The following is a 20,008-nucleotide window of genomic DNA, read 5'->3' as shown; positions in this document are numbered from 1 at the left end:
CTAAATCCGAGACCGAGACGCTGAAGACCCACAAAGTCAAAAAAAAAAAAAAACGATGTGTGTATATGTATAAAATGAGTAAATTTGCATAAAAGCGGCGATAAAAGAGAGCGCCAAAACAATTTGTCAATGTAACGCCCAAGAGACTGCCCCGCCCTCACTCTCCTTTGACCCCCCCCTCCCTTCCCTGCACACACAAACTGCTTGGTGGCTTTTGGGAGAGGAAGGGGGACGGAGAAAGAGGCAGAAGAGGAGGTGGTGATAGCGTGCTAATTTGCGAAGGCAAAGTCAAAATAGAGCCATAAATATGGTCAATGTTTGAAGTGGTTTCCTTTCCTTCCGGACCACCACACTCGCTGTCTCTTTCGGCGACACCTATACCTTTCTCTTTCCACCGCACAAATACCCCTCCTTTTCCCACATTGGACATCATTAAGCCGACAATGTGTAATTACACATTTATCGATAAGGCAACCTGATGACTTGTGGAGCGGTCTCTCACCTTGAGCTTTTCACATTGATTCCAACTGCAGGCCAAAAAACCGCTCCGAAAACTCGTCCACCATCCCGATATCATTGAATTCAAAATTCGTGCAGTAACAATAAAAGTAAAATAGTAAAAAAGAAGGTAGTTAACTAAACTGTTATTACATCTGCGAATCATAGAAAGAGCAATGGTGAAAGGTGGTTGGGGGAAGGCGAATCGAAAGTGGAACGAACGGAAATATAGCAAATAAAGCATTCGCACCGTGGGCCGCGCAAGAAAAATTTTGGACCTGCCCACAAATGGGGCTTCAGAACGCGAAGGTTTCTATTACGTGAGGAAATTCTTAAGAACCAGAGGAATTCACTTTTCTGAATGTCTGCCTATGGAGCAACTGAGTGCATCAACCCTGATGTGAATGTTTAATTTGCCATTAAATGCAGCTGTAGTTTGCACTAAAGAGTGCTTAAATTTAATAGCTGGAAAGTTATAAAAAAAATGGTATATAATAAACTTCAGTTAATTTAAGTTGCCAAGTTCGAAACATATATGACCTAATGAGCGGCTTATTTTATAATTAAGGAACTACAAGGCAAAGTACGCAAATTTTTCAAATGACAATCAAAAACAATGTCAGTCTGCGAGTCTCAGTAGTTTGTGGTCAAAACAATGGCTAACAAGTTAGACAAGGAAGCTCAAGAAACGCATACCATAATTACGATTATTAATTCGAAGCTACAAACCAACCACCTGCTTCCCACATTTATTAGGCCATTTATTTTGGAGTTTACACACTACCACGTTTCTCAAGAGCAAACTTGCCCCACGGACAAGTGACTCCACCTCATTTTTTTGGACCCAAAAACCCAATAAATGTTAATTCAATTAGGCCGTATCTAAATCAGCCACAAAGCTTGCCCAATTTTTCCACTGTAGATTCCGAGGTGGGTGAGTCCAAATTGCATTCCAAACCCGAATCCTCCAGCTGTTGTCGAGTGGTTATGGCGCTGCTGATCCAAAACCCGAAAAGGGTGCCCCAAACACAACGTAATGCTCCACTTACTTCCTCGAACACACGAATCGAAATGTGCTTTCAATTTGCACAAAAAAAAAAAAAAAACTCCGCCGCATACATAAATTACATAAGTTGACCATAAAACCTGTGGAAACGGAGCATTTGCAGGAGAAGAAGCCGCAGAATGGGTGAGGTAAGTGCACCTTTTTGGAGCACCTCTTGGAAACTGGTTGGCCAACTGACCTTGAAGCCGTTCGGAGATGGGGCCACTTACGCAATGCAGCGTATACAGCGATTCCAGTTCGATCTTATTCACGATCTACACGAAAGTCAACAAATTGCATCTATCCCAACGACCAGATTGCAAAATTACATTTGAAGTTTTTATTTTTTAGTGTGAATGCTGAGTGTTTCCCCCAACAACAGTAAAACAACAACAGCACACGGCAGATCTTTTACTTGTCAAAAATGTAAACACTAACGTCTCGGGTGGGGAAAAAAAATTAAAAAAAAATAAAAAAAAAAACTGAAAAGCTGAAAAGATGTCTAAAAAAGCGAAGCGACGTCGCTGCCGACGCCGCCGCTTTTTGGCCAGCTCTCAAGTGCGATATAAAAGCCCGGCCACAAGCCGCTCAACGATCCACAGTCCAAAGTCGCTTGCAGCGAAATACATCTATCCATACCCAGTGCACAGAAAGTTGAAACACCCCAGAAAATATGTACAAATTCGTGTTGATCGCCAGCCTGCTGGTCGCCCTCTGCATGGCAGCTCCTCCCGTGAGTGTTTAGAAAAAAAAATTGTTAAAATATTTACAAATTATGAAAGACATATGAAGAACACTGAAGAAAGTTTACGGGCTAAAGAGTTTGCATTTAGTGACAAATTAATGAGTTTATAACGTGATATTGCTGCCGTGTCCGTTGATTTTGCTGCCTGGTTTTCACGATCTCACGCACTTGGGTCGCTTGGTGCTGCGATCCATTTCGCATTTCTCAAAGCTGCCGCACTTGACATTGCCGCAATAACTGCCAGTAGCTCCAGCTAGAAAATTAAGCACACAAAAATTATTTTTTTTTTTATTCAAATTTGGATATTAAAAAGAAGGTTAAAAAGAAAAAACCAAAAAAAAATTACAGGGAGATCAAGATTCCATAAAATTCAATAAGGTCAAAAAATTGTACCTTATTATTAAGATTCTCCACAAAGATGATTTTAAATTCGAAAAGTCAAAAAGCCACTTTTAAACACGATTCAATTATACTTATTATAGTAGATAGTAGTAGTAGTAGTAGTAGTAGTAGTAGATAGTAGTAGTAGATAGTATGTTATATAGATAGTATGTTACATAGATAATAGTATGCTATATAGATGATATATAGAAAACTTACAGTTCTTGCTGCCGAAGGGCGATTTATCGGCTCCAGAATTTCCCAGGACATTCGGTTGAGCACAACTGCGACCGTTGCACAAATTCGGACAGCATTTTCCGCCGATGGCGCTGCACTCGCTGTCATGCAGGCATTTTGGCGTACAGTTCTGAACCTTGGTGGATGAAGGACAATCTGGTGGAAAAACGATTGGGATTGTCCATGAGAAAGCTCCGCGAAAGCTGAGAAAGCCAACACTTACCACCCGCAGCAAAGGCAGCAACCACACAGGCAGCAATTAACAGTGAAAGAAAGCCGAGCTTAACTGAAATTATATAAATTTATAGGCGAATTCTTAGTGGTTCCGCATCTCATGCGAATATTTATAGCCACCCATGATGATAGTTGAACGTCCGCTACGTTACTATAGTTAACATCGACTGGCGTTCAACGGGCTTTATATGCCCCGATCGGCGGTTTCGAGTCGAACAAGTTTTCTGCTTATTTGCCTTTGTATTTTTTCATTTTTCACTTGATTTTTATATATATGTTTTACCTCCCCAACTTGCCTTGACGAGAGGTACTAAAAACAAAGGAGAGAAAAAAAAACACGGACAAAAGCAACAGCAAAGCACTTATCAATTTGACTTTGAATTTACATACGAACAGGATGGAAATACGCGATATCTGAAGACGCTACCTCAAAAATATATATTCAGTTGATTTTAAAGTATTTTTACAAATTTTTCGAAATTCAAACTATTTTCAAAAAGAGTTGAATGGGTAATCAAATTGTTGGTCTCACTAAAAAAATTTATTTTTATAGATGCCATAATGTTATAGCGCATAAAACAACCTTAGGTCTTGAATCTCTATCTTAACTACATCGACACATTTCAATTACTATTTCCGTTCATGCACTTGGATAAAAAAAAGGGGGGAAAATGTGTCAAAACGTCGTAATGAGTTTGTCATTTCTTCTTCTTCAACTTGAACGATGGTTGAATCATCCAGACAAAAACTACGTTTATACGAGGCTCCGGAAGTCAAGAAAAAATATTTTTAAAAATGTAAAATCACATTTTGTGTGACTTGCTTAAAATTAAACGTGATAGTTTTGTGGCTCAATAGGTCATAGAAGATATTGTAGGCAGGTGATCGCATTGTCGACTGCGGTAAATGGAGAATCCCGCAGTCTACTTAACCGAACCTCACAATGTAGATATTGGAATTAGAAACTGAAACAATTTGTTATTAAAATATACATGAATAAATTTAACAAAAAGGGGGCGTGTTTTGTAAGCTTGACCGAGAGATATTATTCTTAAAAATACATATGTACACTCAGTTATCTATAGACTAATACACTTGAAAGCGAGTTTCTAAAAGAATTTGTTTTTTTTTATTTCAGCGCCAGGAATCCGAAGCCGAAAGGATAGAGAGGGAGGAGTACGAGAAATATCAGAATGAAAACGCCCAGTACTCGTTCAATTCGAGTGTGGATGATAAGATCAACGATGGACAAATCTCACGTAATGAGGAGCGCGAAGGAGGCACTGTTCGTGGTTCCTACAGCTACTTCGATGGTTTCGTGAAGCGCCGTGTTGAGTACATCGCCGATAAGGACGGCTACAGGGTGCTCAAGGACGAGATCGAGGATGTCGGCAATGGTCCTTCGTTCAATCCCGATGGCATAGCCAACGTGGAGGGCTCTATGATCGGCAAATACTCCATCAAACTGGATAAGGCCGACGATGACAAGCACTACAAGGACATTCATGCCTAGGGCAAAATGAACTGAGGATTTCTAACATTTAGAAACGGACTGAATACTTTGTAGACCCCCAAAATAGAGTAAAACACAATCTGAACAAAAAGTGTATTTCTTCTTCTCCCAAATAAAATATTGAAAAAACTTTAAACAAATGAAAATGAATTCCACTAAATAGCAAATATCGCAAGTCCGGTTCCACTTCTTCGTATTACTTTCTTATTTTCAAATTTATTTGTAATAATGTTTATGTATTGGTTAATTTTGCGGTGAGTGCATTTAGGAGCAAAATGTTCTTCGTTTAAGTTTTGTTTTTGAATTTAGTTTAGATCGCCATCGCTTCTTGCTGTTGCTGTTGATTTACTGGCAATAATTTGTGTAGTTTCCTCATAACGTGTTTGGTTTTTCGTTCGTATGATGTATCTCTTTTATAATTTTCATTGTATTTTTGTATTTATCAACAGTTATTAGCTTAACATATAGGGTCTCGTTTAGAAATCAATTACGTGTATTACAGTTACGTTTATACGCTACATGCTAAAGAAATGTGGGCATGAAGAGTCTTAGATCGTTTGGGTGGATAATACTAAACTTAAAGAATTACAAATTATAGCCTAAGCGCTGGGCCAAAGCGTTTTCAAAATACATTATGAATATTTCATAAATTACACGGTAAACTTAAGTATGCTTAACTAATAATAAGTATTGATCCAGTTCGCGTAATCAAAATCGAACCAATCAAATCACGCATATACAGCGATTAAATTATAAAAATATAGTCATCCGACGTGAGTGAGTCCATATGCTAACCTAACCTCGCACGTACTTCATAATGTATATAAATTACATTTAAAACATAAATATTTACATTAGAAATAGTTCTTTAGTTTTCCATTGTTTTCCTATGCCTTTTCTTCGATCATATTTGCTTTGCTGTATTTTAAATGATATCCATATCAAGTTCTATTATTTTTTTACGTGCTTGTGATATCCTTAAACAATCACAAAAAATAACGAGTATCTTAAGGGATATGCAACAAGCACAAAATAGACAACACTAGCTTGCATTTTAGGCTTAACCGATCCTATCTTTATACAAAAAGTGTTACGAATTGCCAGTGTTCTTAGTTTACATGAATTGCAAATGAATTTAATTACATTTATGTATTGTTGCCATTGCTGTGTCTGTGCGTAAGCCTCTGCACGTCCATTGTTTTAATTTGTTTGTTGTACACTTGGTTTTTGCTATTTCTCTTTGATTGCTATAGTTCACAATTTAAACATTTGGTTGGTACCTCTCTACTGGGATCGACTAAAAGTACGGGTCTCTAAGTAACTACAAAACGTTATCCACCTCATCTAATCACACAGGCGACACACAGCTTGGCCGCACCGATGCAGTCGTCGTGGCAAAAGGCTCCGCACTGTTGGCAGATCACCATCGCATTGAGTGAGCAGGCGCAGTTGTTCGCCGTGGCCGTAGCTTCATTGCCCGGCGGAGTGTTCTCCCCGGTTTGATGCAATTGCAGCAATGGATGCTGATGCTGAGTCCCAGTTGGTTGCGATTGGGGCTGCTGGTTGATCGGCGAAGGTGCTGCAGTTGGTGACGCGTTGGTCGTCACTATGTAGTTGTTGCCAGCTTCCATAAGCGCGACGGCCGATGAGTTGGTATTGCTGCCGTCAATGTAGGCGATGTTGGGTCCTAGATGGAAAGCAAATTCATTTTTTAACAAAATGTATATGGCAGGAAACAGCGACTCTTTGGTTAAATACTTACAAATAAATTAACTAATCTATTAAATATAAACATGTTTATTAACAAGGTGTTTAGCAGTAGCCGTGCCTACTATACAATTTGTAACCCAACTTTTTGTAGGTCATTACTTTTACCAAAGTTTACAAACAATTTGAATTTTGCATTTTATGAACATTAAATTTAAAACGAAAATCAAATACAAATCATATATGTACAGTATAAATTCGGAAATTGTAAAAACTGAAGTAATATCGGTTCTTTCTATTTAATTTAGGGGCATTGACATCCCACATTAAAATTTCATGCAGCTAGGCTAGATAATATATGTAGAAAGTATAAAAGAAATGCGATCACGTAGGTTAATCTAACAAATCTAAGCAACAAACTAATGACTGCGTGCCAATTATGGTAACATGACCAATGATGAATTTGTGGGTGGTGATTTAAAAGACGTACCTCGCTAACCACTAATAATACACCAATTTACCTGCAGCGATATTGCGCCGCACAATATTCGCGGCTGCGCCTACATTGCCCAGCGGCTGCGGCTGCTGATGTTGCTGCTGCTGCTGCATTTCGTGGTGATGATGATGCAACGCATCTGTGGCGGAAATTGGTGGTGCTATAACGTTGCCGCTGCCAGCCGTTGTGTCCACCGATGCTGGACGCCCGCGTCCACCCATAGGAATGCCGTTTATGCTGTGCAGCGGATTCTGAACAGTAACGAACTAAATGGCACAAATATTAGTATGCAACTAACTAATTGTTGAAACTAAACATTTTAAGTCACCTGGTTTTGATGCATTGGCGGGGCACTGGAGGCTCTAGGCGCTTGATTGTCAGCTGCACCCACATTCGCCCGATGAACGAGAACATATTGTCCATTGCCATTTTGGTGTATCAACTGCTCCGGTGCTGGCTGCTGAGGATTTTGTACAGGCACTGGCGAAGTCGTCGACTGGTGATGCTGCTGAAGCATTTGCAATTGCTGAGCGGTGGCTGTAGCTCCTCCAGGTCCGGGACTAAACACATGCCGGATGAGCGTTGTGGGTGACGGCTTCCGTTGGACATATTTCTTTCTTGGGAAACCACTCATACGCGGTCCAATAACCTAGAATACCAGAACATTAAGAAGTAATGACCAGTAAAATAAATTTGTTACACTACCTTGTATACTCCCGGACGTCCGACACCCATGACATTCGGCGGCAATCCAGCGGGCAGAGCTCCAGCACCAACTGCTCCACTGACCAACAGCTCCTCTTGCTTTAATACATTTTGTGGGGGTGCTGCTGCGACTGCAGCTGCCATGCTACCCGTGGCCGTCGTTATGTTGGACATGGGTGTGGCAGCCACCGTTGATACATTCAAGGTCACAGGGTTTATAGGTGCTGGCGCAGTGGTTGTCGTCGGCTGATGTTGGTTGAGAATCGCCGCAGGCGGTCGCAACTGAGCCTTGAGATTCTCGCGGTTTGGACTATTCTGGATAACAGCCTGGCAGATTTGATAGCTACGCTCCAGATTTACTGCACCCGGTGGTAACCTATTGCTGGTTGCTTTGCGCCCTTTTCCCGTTGGCATTTTTGGCTGCAATCTTTGCTGGGCAATGGTGGTTGGCACTCCCGATGGTGGCAGAGTTTTCATAGTCAGCACGTTGGGTAACTGCTGCATATTACTGTTGTGATTTGCCAACTGTTGTTGTTGGACTGTCTGCTGCTGAGGGGCAGGTACTGGCGGAGATTGCTGCTGTTGCGCGCCCGTCACAGCAACAACATTGGCATAGGCGGACGGAATAGATGCGGTATTTGCCGTCGTTGCTGCTGTGGTAGGTGATGCATTGGCAGGACGCGTCATTGAGATGATATTTAGTGGCTTTGCTATGAATTTAGCCTGTGTTGTTGGTAGTGCAACATTTTGCTGCTGTTGTTGCTGCTGTTGTAGCAGATTGTTGTTGGCGGCCTGGGCGAGAAGTTGTCGCTGGTGTAGTTGCGCCTGCTGCAAGGCAAACTGCTGAATCTGCTGATGCTTTTGTTGTGCCGTAGCCTGCTGTTGATGTTGCTCCAGTTGTTGCTGCTGCTGCTGCTGATGTTGCTGTGCGATCAGGTTAGGAGACAAGAACTGTTGGGTTCCGTTGCGGAGAGCCACTGGTAATGTCTTGCCCAAGGAATTGCTACTTGTTGCTTGCTGTTGCTGCTGCTGCTGTTGCTGGTGCTGTTGTTGTTGTTGCTGCTGCTGCTGTGCTGCCGCCGCCTGCAGCGTGAACTGTTGTAGTAGTTGCTGTTGCTGTTGTTGGCGTTGCTGCTGAAGCAAAAAGTTGCCAATTATCTGACCATTGGAATCCACCAATATCTGTCTTTGCTGCTGTGCATTGGACTGAGCGTTCTGTTGCGGCTGTTGCGATGCTTGGTGCGGCATTTGATTAATGGTAAGACTGTTGGTGCTGCTGCATAGGCTTATGTTGTTGCTGCTGTCGTTGCTATTGCTACTATTGGTTATCACCGTGCTGGACACTTCCATTTCGGCAGCAGACATTGGTACAGCATCACAGAGCATTTCCTGGCCGATCTAGAAATGGGTGTTAAAACAAAAATGTATGTTAAAACTGCATTTTGGTAATGTTTTCATTGTCTGGACTCACATCATTTCCAAATTCACTATGGGCCTGCGGCATAAACGAATGCTGAGCCAATTGGACGACATCCTGGATATGCAACTGTTGATGATGCTGCTGCTGATTTTGTTGCTGCTGATGCTGCTGCAGTTTGTCCACTATTTCACGGACAGCTTCGCTGTCTTCATCAATTAACTGCTGTTCCTCCGTCATACATTCTACCACTTCATCGTCTTCATCCTCCTCTTGATCACCCTCATCTTCGTCACCGAGAACATCGTGGCACACATCATTGTGCATAATGTCGTCGATGACGTCGGCATCTTGCACTACATCCATCAGATCGATTGCTTCATGGCTTAGATTACGCTGCTGATCTCCGCTTGACTGCGAACTGCTTAACTTAATGTCGCCAAAGTTCCAATCGTGCTGCACATGCTGGTACATTTCATTGGAGTTCAACTCCACGGGTAACTCCTGTTGCTGCTGCTGTAACTTGGCCACAGTTGAAAGCATGGCTTGGACATTTGCCAACGTAGTTTCAGCTGCTGCTGCCAGCGTCAGTGGAGCCGTTGGTGCTCCGGCCGACGATGAAGTTGTGGGCGCGGTCGTCGTCGAGCCGGAATTGCTACTGGAGCACGAAGATGACATTGAGGCGGAGGAAGATGAGGACGATGTGCAGCTGGTCGATGTAATCGAACTGGCCGGCGTCGACCCAGAAATTGAGCTTGCAATGGGGAGCGGTGAGTCCTCCGGCTTATCACTATGCTCTTCCAGTTTATTAGCTGCAGTTGTCGCCGCTGCAAAGAAAACGTGTCATTTTACATTCTTTCAATGCATAAAAATAACTCTGATTACTGTTGGACGATGAAGATGAAGTGAAGAAGTTGTGATTGATAGTGGATTGATGTTCTTGAAAATAGGCTGCTTAAAACCAAAAAACAAGAAACATTAGTTACTTATTCTGGCAATTATACTAGACGAACATACCGTGATCGATAGTATCTGAGAAAACGAAATCATGGCTATTTGTTCCTGTCGTTATATCTGCCTCGTTTGAATTGTCCAAAGGCGCTTTGGTTTCTGCAATAATAGTAATGCCAATTTAAATAAGCCATTTATATGGGTGGAGTACTCTTAATATAGCTAATGCAATGCTATCTATATTGTTCGCTCTGAATAGCTCTTACTTACCAGCTGCTAGTTCGACGTTTTGTAAGTAGCTTACAAATTGGTTAGCCACATCCGGATTTGGTGCTAACGCTTCCGGCTTTGGTGTATGTGGGGTAACGGCAGCAATTGCTGGCATGGCAGCCGCCGATGCAATGGAGTCCACATCTTCCTTAGAATCCACTTGTTTCATGGCAACGATCATCTCCTTACTGCATTCAGATGGCTCAATTTTATCACAGGTACTGTTGATAAGTGGCTGATGTTGTCGCTGATGCTGTTGCTCGTCCTTGATTTTCATTTCGACTGCAGAGTGATCCACAACATCAACCATTGGAGCTGCGACAACATTCCCTGACGCATTAGGAACAATTTCGTCCATCTTCGGCTGCTTGCTGTCCTTTGATGTGCTGGGCAGCTCGTCGAGATCATCGTCCAAATTAATGGTCGCTATCGTTGTGGGTGCCTGCTTGCGCTGCGAAGGACTGCTCGATGGACGTTTGAGGACACGGCGTTGCTGTTCGTTAAGCACATTATTCTGGCTGCCAGTGGGTGGAAACGTGCTTGATTTATCTGCTACTGCCACTGCTACTGTAGTTTTAGCTGATGTCGTTTCGCACTTTGTGCTCTGCAAGTTTTTCAATAATATAACTGGGATATAAATAATGGGGAATATTTGGTAACTTACCAAATCAAATTTTAATTCAGTCTCATTATCACATGTTGCTTGTTGCAGTGGTTTTTGTTGCGATGTCGCTGGTGGTTTGGGCTCACTCTTAATGCTTGCCGAAAGCTTCTGATTCTTGCAATCGCTTTCTAACTTATCCTTATCCTTCCCCCTAGAATTCTTCTCGCCCCAGAAGGGCTCAAAGTGTTTCAGCTTCCAGGGATCCAACTTGTTCTTTTCGCGCTCTGCTTCCGTTTTAAGTTTCAGCTGGTTTTCGGGTGTAAACTCGCCTTCGCTTAGTCGTTCCCGCCACTCCAAGCAGGCTCGGGCAAAAAACTCGTTGTTTAGACAGGAGGCACTTAGCCTTATAGCCTCCGATGGACTGCCTCCACTTGCGCTACTGCTAGGTTGCTCTAGTTCGCTGGCCTCGCGATCCACGCTGGGCAGCAGTTGTATGAGATTGTATTGATAGAGCGGTGGCAAAAGCGAGAACGTTTGCTTGTTCAACAGCGCTCTTAAGTTGGTGGAGGCCAGTATGGAGTCGGGGGTCTCCAGGTCGATCTTTCCGTCTTTTGTTTGCTCAATCTGCGCTGCTGTCGTCAGCTTCTTATTGCTCCTCCGACGGGGCTTAACACTAAAACCGGGTATGGAGGCCAGGACCTCCCGCATGGTCGAAGCTTGAGAGGTGCCCGCCTTGCTGCCGGGTGAGATGGCGGATGGATAGCTGGAGGTGGCTTGGGCTTGTGCTGCGGCCGCTGCTGCTGCTGCTGCCGCCGCTGCTGCCGCCGCCGCTGCTGCTGCCGCTTTGACCTGTTGCTGTTGCTGAATGCGTCGGCTGCATATTAAACGCGTGGGCGGGGCAGGAGCAGTACTGACGGCAGCCTCTTCGCTGGGCGCCATCGGTTTCTTCTCAGGTGGTATTGGTTTCACGATAATGCGTGGCAGGTGGCGTCTGGAATAAAATTAGTATAGAAATTTAGAGATTCTCGTGGCGCTCGGGTAAATCGTTTTAGAACTAACCTGAGACTGTGTGTGTGCTTGGTAGACGGTGACACTTCCAGTTGCTCCAGCGCAAGAGGATCCTTCTCGTCGTCGTCCACCAGATTCACATGCTCCATTATCATCGTAGGCGGTGGAGCGGCCAACAGGGATTGCTGCTGCAGCATCGGCTGGTGATGCTGATCCGCTTGTGGAATGAGAAGTTGTTGGTGCTGCGACGACGTCGTCGTCGTCGTATCCGGCGTAATGGTTTTCATTGTTAATCGCTCTGCCTAATCTATTTACAGCGAACTTTTGATCCATGCACCCATGTCAAGCAAGTTTCTTCCGCACACACTGGAAATGTTGAGAAATAGATAATTTAATATTATTTTTTTGTTAACAATGAAATAGTTTTGTTATGTGATGGTTTATTTGGATATAAATTAAAAACAGAGCATTAATTCTTTACTTTAAATTGCTTGGCAACTTGACAATGATCATATACAAATGCAAAATGATGTGTAACAAAAATGAATGTAACTTCTTATAGTTTTCAAATTTAAATTTGTTTATTTGATTTATCCGTGTTGGGGTTCAGCCAATATTGCTTGTTTTTAACATTTTCAAGCTTCCCAGTCGATTTTAGATGCCATATTAGATGGCAAAACTAGTTTTTGGTTAATACTATAGTGCACGAAATTAATCCTGATCGGCTGCACTAACGAATTGTCCATTTTAAGGCAAAAAGTGTCTGTATAATTTTAACGTTGCGCCCTTTGTATATGTATGTACGTCATCTGTGTGCATGTATGTGCGCATATATTTCGTTAGAAGTGTGTGCGTGTGTTTTATTTTTTTATATGTAATGAAATTGCGGCTATACGGAGATTTTTCCGTTTGTTATGCCTTAGTTTTAATTATTGTTTTTGTTTTCCTCACGACTTTTCTCACTTGCCAGCAGTAATTTTAAACAAATCAACAATGTAACAGCAGTAACAACAACAAATACGAACGACCTGCAAAGTTGGTTATATTTTTTTCTCACGCACGCATACACATACACACAAACACACACAAATGCACACTAGCACATCGGAGAAGTAGAAAAATGACTTTTGTTCCTATTTAAGTAACTAATTGCGGGTATTTTACCTATTTATGGTACGGATTTAGATCTGTACTAGAGCACTATCTTTTGCATAATGCCGATTTCCGCCTCGTTAATGGCTCACTAAATTAAATATTGAATGGGGGAAATGTGAATGCCAAACACACAAACAAAGCAGCTACAAAATGATTCTTTTCTAGCCAACTATGCCGGTCCCTTTCTGGCGCACGCGTTTTCCCGTATCGGGCGCAGCGCCCGTTTCTCTCTCACACTCACTATGCAGAAAAGCTGCGTTTAATTGAATGAAATTGTTTAAGTTACTACAACGCAAACACTAGTCACTAATCACACCAACTAGTTAATGTTTTTTCGTGGCCAGTTTTAAACGCAAAACGCTCGAATTTCTGGCTGCCCTGCCAAGTCCGATGGGGTTGTTGATGTCGCATCCGATACATCGGATAGGAGCGGATGTATTTGCGCAGTCACTGCTCCCGCACCAGGGCTGCCAACTATCGATTGAACGATCAGGTCAAGAAGTAGCTAGAAATAAGCTGGCAAATATGAAGCGTTACGTACGTAGCGGTTATTTGATTTTAAGTTATGTTACATTTACGTACATATATAATATAATTGTATAACGTGTGCATACAAAATAATTGTTATAAAAATATACAAGCTCTAAGACCAAAATGCACTATAAATAATTTCTAAATGTTTAGACTCGTAACTTATGCAAATACGTAACATACGTATCATTTTACATGTTCAGATAAAAAAATATAGCTTTTATTTGGTCAAATACATTTTGCAAGATATTAACTAACGAAATACTTAAAAACCGCTAAAACAAAAAGCAAGACAAAAATCAAGCCAATATGGTATTCCACCCACTAAAACGGCGAACAAGTTTTCACATCCAATGAGCGATAACTTTGCACCCACAATCGATAGTTCCGCAGCTGCTGTGTGTGTTGGGCCGGCAAATTGTTAAACTGGCTGAAATTGTTAATAATGTTTTAAGAAATTGCGACACCAATTAAACCACCGCAATGTTTTCGATGTGCAAGCAGACGCACTCCGCCACGGCGGTGGAGTTTTCGATAGCATGCCGCTTCTTTAACAATCTGGATGAGAACCTGGTGGTGGCGGGCGCCAATGTACTAAAGGTGTACCGGATAGCGCCCAACGTGGAGGCGAGCCAGCGTCAAAAGCTGAATCCCAGCGAGATGCGTCTGGCGCCCAAAATGCGACTGGAATGCCTAGCCACATATACGCTCTACGGCAATGTGATGTCGCTGCAGTGCGTCTCATTGGCGGGTGCCATGCGGGATGCGCTGTTGATTAGTTTCAAGGACGCGAAATTGTCCGTACTGCAGCACGATCCCGATACGTTTGCGCTGAAAACTCTCTCACTTCACTATTTCGAGGAAGATGACATACGTGGTGGTTGGACGGGTCGCTATTTTGTGCCCACAGTTCGCGTAGATCCCGATTCCAGGTGTGCCGTCATGTTGGTCTACGGCAAACGGCTGGTGGTACTGCCCTTTCGCAAGGACAACAGCCTGGACGAGATCGAGCTAGCGGATGTGAAGCCAATTAAAAAGGCTCCGACGGCAATGGTCAGCAGGACGCCTATTATGGCATCGTACCTGATAGCACTGCGAGATCTTGATGAGAAGATCGACAATGTTCTGGACATACAATTCCTGCACGGCTACTACGAACCAACGCTGCTTATACTCTACGAACCGGTGCGAACCTGTCCGGGAAGAATAAAGGTGCGCTCCGATACTTGCGTTTTGGTGGCCATTTCGTTGAACATTCAACAGCGAGTGCATCCGATTATTTGGACCGTGAACAGTCTACCTTTTGACTGCCTACAAGTGGGTGTTTGAAAATGCCACTTACCTTTTAGGAGTCACAACGTTTAATGTGTCATTTTTCCCTTGCAGGTTTACCCGATTCAGAAGCCAATTGGGGGTTGTCTGGTAATGACAGTCAATGCTGTAATCTATCTCAATCAGAGTGTCCCTCCATATGGCGTCAGTTTAAACAGTTCAGCGGATAACAGCACCGCATTTCCACTGAAGCCACAGGATGGCGTTCGTATTAGTTTGGATTGTGCTAACTTTGCATTTATTGATGTCGACAAGCTGGTAATCTCGCTTCGCACTGGAGATCTATACGTGCTTACGCTTTGCGTTGACTCAATGAGAACGGTTAGGAACTTCCATTTCCACAAAGCAGCCGCCAGTGTGCTAACTAGTTGTATCTGCGTTCTGCACTCCGAATACATATTTTTGGGATCACGTCTCGGAAATTCCTTATTGCTGCACTTTACAGAGGAGGACCAGAGCACGGTCATTACGTTAGATGAGGTGGAACAGCAATCGGAGCAGCAGCAAAGGAATCTGCAGGACGAGGATCAGAATTTGGAGGAAATTTTTGATGTAGATCAATTGGAAATGGCACCGACCCAAGCAAAATCGCGTCGTATTGAGGATGAGGAACTAGAGGTTTGTAAACAATATACTTAAAGTTTTGAATTGTTTTTAAATTTGATCGTTTTTACAGGTGTATGGTTCTGGAGCTAAGGCATCGGTTCTTCAGCTGCGAAAATTCATATTTGAGGTGTGCGACAGTCTAATGAATGTAGCACCAATCAACTACATGTGCGCCGGAGAAAGAGTGGAATTCGAAGAGGATGGCGTTACGTTGCGACCACATGCGGAATCTCTGCAAGATCTAAAGATAGAACTAGTCGCTGCCACGGGTCACAGCAAAAACGGAGCTCTGTCCGTATTTGTAAACTGCATTAATCCTCAAATCATAACAAGCTTTGAGTTAGATGGGTGCCTCGATGTGTGGACTGTGTTTGATGATGCCACTAAGAAGTCTTCGCGAAATGATCAGCATGATTTCATGTTGCTTTCACAAAGGAATTCTACATTGGTTTTACAAACAGGACAGGAAATTAATGAAATCGAGAATACGGGCTTTACGGTTAACCAGCCGACCATATTTGTCGGTAATCTCGGACAGCAGCGGTTCATTGTTCAGGTTAGTTTGAGGTCGTATTAATGGTATTTTGTATATAATTATTTCTTTATTCATTAGGTCACCACCCGTCATGTCAGATTATTGCAAGGAACTCGATTAATTCAAAATGTCCCCATTGATGTGGGCTCGCCAGTGGTACAGGTGTCCATAGCAGATCCCTACGTTTGCCTGCGAGTGCTCAACGGTCAGGTTATCACATTAGCGCTGCGAGAAACCCGTGGAACTCCTCGTTTGGCTATCAACAAGCATACCATTAGCAGCTCACCCGCAGTGGTTGCCATTTCGGCATATAAAGATTTATCAGGACTATTCACAGTGAAAGGTGATGATATAAACCTGACCGGCAGCTCAAACAGTGCATTTGGACATAGTTTTGGCGGCTACATGAAGGCCGAGCCCAACATGAAGGTGGAGGACGAAGAAGATCTGCTCTACGGCGATGCCGGAAGTGCCTTCAAGATGAACAGCATGGCGGATTTGGCGAAACAATCAAAACAAAAGAACTCGGACTGGTGGCGACGCCTTCTTGTGCAAGCAAAGCCCAGCTATTGGTTAGTGGTTGCCCGTCAGAGTGGCACCTTGGAGATCTACTCAATGCCGGACATGAAGCTTGTGTATCTCGTAAACGATGTGGGCAATGGTTCAATGGTTCTTACGGATGCAATGGAATTCGTGCCGATTTCACTGACCACGCAGGAGAACTCGAAGGCGGGCATTGTACAGGCTTGTATGCCGCAGCATGCTAACTCTCCACTGCCATTGGAATTGAGTGTAATAGGCTTGGGTCTAAATGGAGAAAGACCTTTACTTTTGGTCAGGACTCGAGTAGAGCTGCTAATATACCAGGTGTTCCGATATCCCAAGGGTCACCTGAAGATACGTTTCCGAAAGATGGATCAACTGAATTTGCTGGACCAACAGCCGACGCATATTGACTTGGATGAGAACGATGAGCAGGAGGAGATAGAATCTTATCAAATGCAACCAAAGTATGTCCAAAAACTACGACCATTCGCCAACGTTGGAGGACTCTCCGGCGTTATGGTATGCGGCGTCAATCCTTGCTTTGTTTTCCTAACATTCCGAGGAGAACTTCGCATACATCGGCTGCTTGGTAACGGAGATGTGCGTAGCTTTGCTGCCTTCAACAATGTTAATATTCCCAATGGATTCCTTTACTTTGACACAACCTATGAGCTTAAGATCTCTGTGTTGCCCAGCTACTTGAGTTATGACTCCGTTTGGCCGGTGAGAAAGGTTCCTCTCAGATGTACACCAAGACAACTTGTTTACCATCGCGAGAATCGGGTTTATTGCCTAATCACTCAAACGGAGGAACCGATGACCAAGTACTATCGGTTTAACGGCGAGGATAAGGAGCTGTCCGAGGAAAGCCGTGGCGAGAGATTCATCTACCCCATTGGCTCGCAATTCGAAATGGTTTTAATATCACCAGAAACCTGGGAAATTGTGCCAGATGCATCAATTACCTTTGAGCCCTGGGAACACGTCACCGCCTTTAAGATCGTTAAGTTGTCTTACGAAGGTACAAGATCAGGACTCAAGGAATACCTTTGCATTGGAACTAACTTTAATTACAGTGAGGATATTACCAGCAGAGGAAATATTCATATATATGATATTATAGAAGTGGTTCCCGAACCCGGAAAACCGATGACCAAATTCAAGATAAAGGAAATATTTAAGAAGGAGCAGAAGGGACCAGTTTCTGCCATTTCAGATGTTTTGGGTTTTCTGGTGACGGGACTTGGCCAGAAGATCTACATTTGGCAACTTCGTGATGGAGACCTTATTGGAGTGGCTTTTATAGATACAAATATCTATGTCCATCAGATTATCACCGTGAAATCCCTGATTTTTATTGCAGATGTTTACAAATCCATAAGTTTGCTGCGCTTCCAGGAGGAGTATCGCACATTGTCGCTGGCCTCGCGAGATTTTAATCCTCTGGAGGTTTATGGAATTGAATTCATGGTGGATAACTCAAATCTGGGTTTCCTGGTGACCGATGCCGAGCGCAATATAATTGTCTACATGTATCAGCCGGAGGCCAGGGAATCACTGGGTGGCCAAAAACTTCTCCGCAAGGCGGATTATCACCTGGGTCAGGTGGTAAACACCATGTTTCGGGTGCAGTGCCATCAAAAGGGATTGCATCAGCGACAACCCTTCCTCTACGAAAACAAGCATTTCGTAGTTTATGGCACGCTGGATGGAGCTTTGGGATATTGCTTGCCCCTTCCCGAGAAAGTCTACAGGAGATTCCTTATGTTGCAGAATGTGCTCCTTTCCTATCAGGAACACCTTTGCGGCCTCAATCCCAAGGAATACCGCACTCTCAAGTCATCCAAGAAACAAGGCATCAACCCGTCTCGCTGCATCATTGACGGAGATTTAATTTGGTCATATCGACTAATGGCCAATTCGGAACGCAATGAAGTGGCGAAAAAGATTGGCACGCGCACTGAAGAAATCTTGGGGGATTTGCTGGAAATCGAACGACTAGCCAGCGTTTTTTAGACATCCTATAGTGTGAAAGATGTAAAGTTTTAGTTGATAGTTGTATTTGTAATTTATGTTACGAGTTTCCCAATTGTAAATCTAGTTTTATAGGCACAACAAAGTATTTTGTTAAGTAAACTTGGAGTTTCTTATGGTTTTGGTGGTCTGGAACACAATTCTGAGCGCTATGGCAGCTCGTTGGACTGTATATCAATAATACAATTAAAAATGTATGCTATCTTAAAGACAAAAACATGGATGGCCGAAGTATTGGGTCTAATCAAAGACACTAGAATAACAAGATGCGTAACGCCATACGATTTTTTGGCACACAATTTTTTGGCCGTGGCTCTAGAGGTGGCTCCAGGCTCTCTCGAATTTTTGTTAGAGAGCGAGAGAGCGAAGAGCGCTACAGCGAACCGCTCTTTTCTACGCATACAGTGATAGCAGACAACTTTATGTGTGCACACGTATGCTCATGCATTGTAAATTTGACAAAATATGCCCTTCACCTTAGAAGTTCTTTGACTTTAAATCTATATTATTTTTGATCAATTGGCACCATGCGAAAAATTCTTGTTTTGCATTGCCTTAACGTTATTATTATTTGAAAATAGATTAGAAATAGTCAAATCTATGTACATATTATCACAAAAATAAATTTCAAAAATGACTTTATATAAGAATATTTGTCATTAGAGTATTCATCTTGCGGCGTGTGAAAAATTAATAAGGCAATGATTGTTGAGTGCTTGGTGTCCGCACTTCGTGCCTCAAGATATGAACAAAGCAAAGACACTGGAATAATTCTAGTGTCTTTGATATTACTTTTGCAATAAACAGTTATCATATTTAATTATTTAGTATATTTATTAAGTCATTTGACTTAATATGATGTAACATTAACATTAAAAGTGTTTCAAAAAAAATATTTCGCTTTTAAAAAATTGTCAGATGAGAGACAAATTAGAATTAAACATAAATATAAATGTGTAAACGATAGCTAATTCGAGCGGCGATTTATACAAACGAATTTAAAAAGCTTTAAAATTATAATAATCAGGGCGCGAATTTTTAAAAATTATTTTATTTTATCATATTGCTACGAAATTGGCAAAAACTACCCTAATATGTACTATGTAAATTCATTTCTTCGATCAGAATTGATTTCGGCCCGAAAATCGTCTTCTAGCACAACACGCACACATATACGAGTTCTCGACTCTTGTTTTTACTCACACAAGCAAGCAAATTAAATTTTTAGATTTCTTACGCTCTCAGCGGGAGTGAGCGGAAAGAGAGCAATTTTGGCCGTCGCTAAAAAATTGGCTGCATAGTGCCAAACCAATGTATGGCCGTTACGCATCTTGTTATTCTAGTGTCTTTGGTCTAATCCTCCAAATAGATTTCTTTCTCTCCAGGGTTTTTTAGCTGTATATGGATTTACCTCTCTGTATAAGAGAAGATTGAAGCTGAAGGAATTCGAAACCATTA

The 20,008-nt window shown here is 42.6% G+C and overlaps 4 protein-coding genes across 8 annotated transcripts, besides 1 other annotated feature; 2 read left to right on the top strand and 2 right to left on the bottom strand.

Annotated features, from left to right (window-relative positions):
* Positions 1–2,133: 2,133 nt before the first annotated feature.
* Positions 2,134–4,786, top strand: Cpr51A (Cuticular protein 51A). The gene is made up of 2 exons (NM_137124.3): positions 2,134–2,276; positions 4,279–4,786. Exons 1-2 carry the CDS (start codon positions 2,217–2,219, stop codon positions 4,651–4,653), a joined length of 435 nt encoding a protein of 144 aa, NP_610968.1. The 5' UTR covers positions 2,134–2,216; the 3' UTR covers positions 4,654–4,786.
* Positions 2,353–3,315, bottom strand: CG30197 (uncharacterized protein). The gene is made up of 4 exons (NM_166058.2): positions 3,261–3,315; positions 3,130–3,192; positions 2,889–3,062; positions 2,353–2,541 (listed from the first exon to the last, which is right to left on the bottom strand). Exons 1-4 carry the CDS (start codon positions 3,262–3,264, stop codon positions 2,441–2,443), a joined length of 342 nt encoding a protein of 113 aa, NP_725399.1. The 5' UTR covers positions 3,265–3,315; the 3' UTR covers positions 2,353–2,440.
* A 65-nt stretch (positions 4,787–4,851) lies between the features above and the next one.
* On the bottom strand, positions 4,852–13,387 carry Asx (Additional sex combs). 4 transcript variants are annotated; one of them, NM_166057.2, is made up of 11 exons: positions 12,976–13,387; positions 11,863–12,177; positions 10,864–11,794; positions 10,200–10,803; positions 9,996–10,088; positions 9,864–9,929; positions 9,033–9,805; positions 7,562–8,959; positions 7,185–7,505; positions 6,882–7,122; positions 4,852–6,340 (listed from the first exon to the last, which is right to left on the bottom strand). In NM_166057.2, the coding sequence occupies exons 2-11, from the start codon at positions 12,096–12,098 to the stop codon at positions 5,994–5,996; spliced, it is 5,010 nt and encodes a 1,669-aa protein (NP_725398.1). In that variant the 5' UTR covers positions 12,099–12,177; positions 12,976–13,387; the 3' UTR covers positions 4,852–5,993. The 4 variants fall into 4 exon arrangements, with proteins under 4 accessions (NP_725398.1, NP_001260969.1, NP_001260970.1 ...); NM_001274040.1 differs by having other exon boundaries at positions 9,864–9,932; positions 12,976–13,118; NM_001274041.1 differs by lacking the exon at positions 9,864–9,929 and having other exon boundaries at positions 6,851–7,122; positions 12,775–13,387.
* Positions 13,388–13,856: 469 nt separating this feature from the next.
* On the top strand, positions 13,857–19,998 carry Cpsf160 (Cleavage and polyadenylation specificity factor 160). 2 transcript variants are annotated; one of them, NM_206111.3, is given in 5 exon segments: positions 13,857–14,814; positions 14,884–15,447; positions 15,506–15,991; positions 16,049–18,787; positions 19,901–19,998. In NM_206111.3, coding segments are annotated over 4 exon segments (4,368 nt in total). In that variant the 5' UTR covers positions 13,857–13,980; the 3' UTR covers positions 18,533–18,787; positions 19,901–19,998.
* Positions 18,796–19,901: a mobile genetic element.
* Positions 19,999–20,008: the final 10 nt, after the last annotated feature.

Source organism: Drosophila melanogaster, chromosome 2R (genome assembly GCF_000001215.4).
Source record: "Drosophila melanogaster chromosome 2R".
Taxonomy (NCBI): domain Eukaryota; kingdom Metazoa; phylum Arthropoda; class Insecta; order Diptera; family Drosophilidae; genus Drosophila; species Drosophila melanogaster.
This window is presented reverse-complemented; position numbering and strand designations above follow the sequence as displayed.

What these genes read in the sequence shown, in the direction of transcription:
- Cpr51A (NM_137124.3), top strand. Translation starts at nt 2,217, where the DNA reads ATGTACAAATTCGTGTTGATCGCCAGCCTGCTGGTCGCCCTCTGCATG. An exon ending in TCTGCATGGCAGCTCCTCCC is followed by an intron (nt 2,277 to 4,278) that starts GTGAGTGTTTAG and finishes TTTTTATTTCAG; the next exon opens with CGCCAGGAATCCGAAGCCGA.
- CG30197 (NM_166058.2), bottom strand. An exon ending in TGCTGCCTTTGCTGCGGGTG is followed by an intron (nt 3,063 to 3,129) that starts GTAAGTGTTGGC and finishes TTTTTCCACCAG; the next exon opens with ATTGTCCTTCATCCACCAAG. An exon ending in GCCCTTCGGCAGCAAGAACT is followed by an intron (nt 2,542 to 2,888) that starts GTAAGTTTTCTA and finishes TTAATTTTCTAG; the next exon opens with CTGGAGCTACTGGCAGTTAT.
- Asx (NM_001274040.1), bottom strand. Translation starts at nt 12,098, where the DNA reads ATGAAAACCATTACGCCGGATACGACGACGACGACGTCGTCGCAGCAC. An exon ending in AAACGTCGAACTAGCAGCTG is followed by an intron (nt 10,089 to 10,199) that starts GTAAGTAAGAGC and finishes CTATTATTGCAG; the next exon opens with AAACCAAAGCGCCTTTGGAC. An exon ending in CTCAGATACTATCGATCACG is followed by an intron (nt 9,933 to 9,995) that starts GTATGTTCGTCT and finishes TTTGGTTTTAAG; the next exon opens with CAGCCTATTTTCAAGAACAT.
- Cpsf160 (NM_166056.3), top strand. Translation starts at nt 13,981, where the DNA reads ATGTTTTCGATGTGCAAGCAGACGCACTCCGCCACGGCGGTGGAGTTT. An exon ending in TTGAGGATGAGGAACTAGAG is followed by an intron (nt 15,448 to 15,505) that starts GTTTGTAAACAA and finishes TCGTTTTTACAG; the next exon opens with GTGTATGGTTCTGGAGCTAA. An exon ending in AGCAGCGGTTCATTGTTCAG is followed by an intron (nt 15,992 to 16,048) that starts GTTAGTTTGAGG and finishes TTTATTCATTAG; the next exon opens with GTCACCACCCGTCATGTCAG.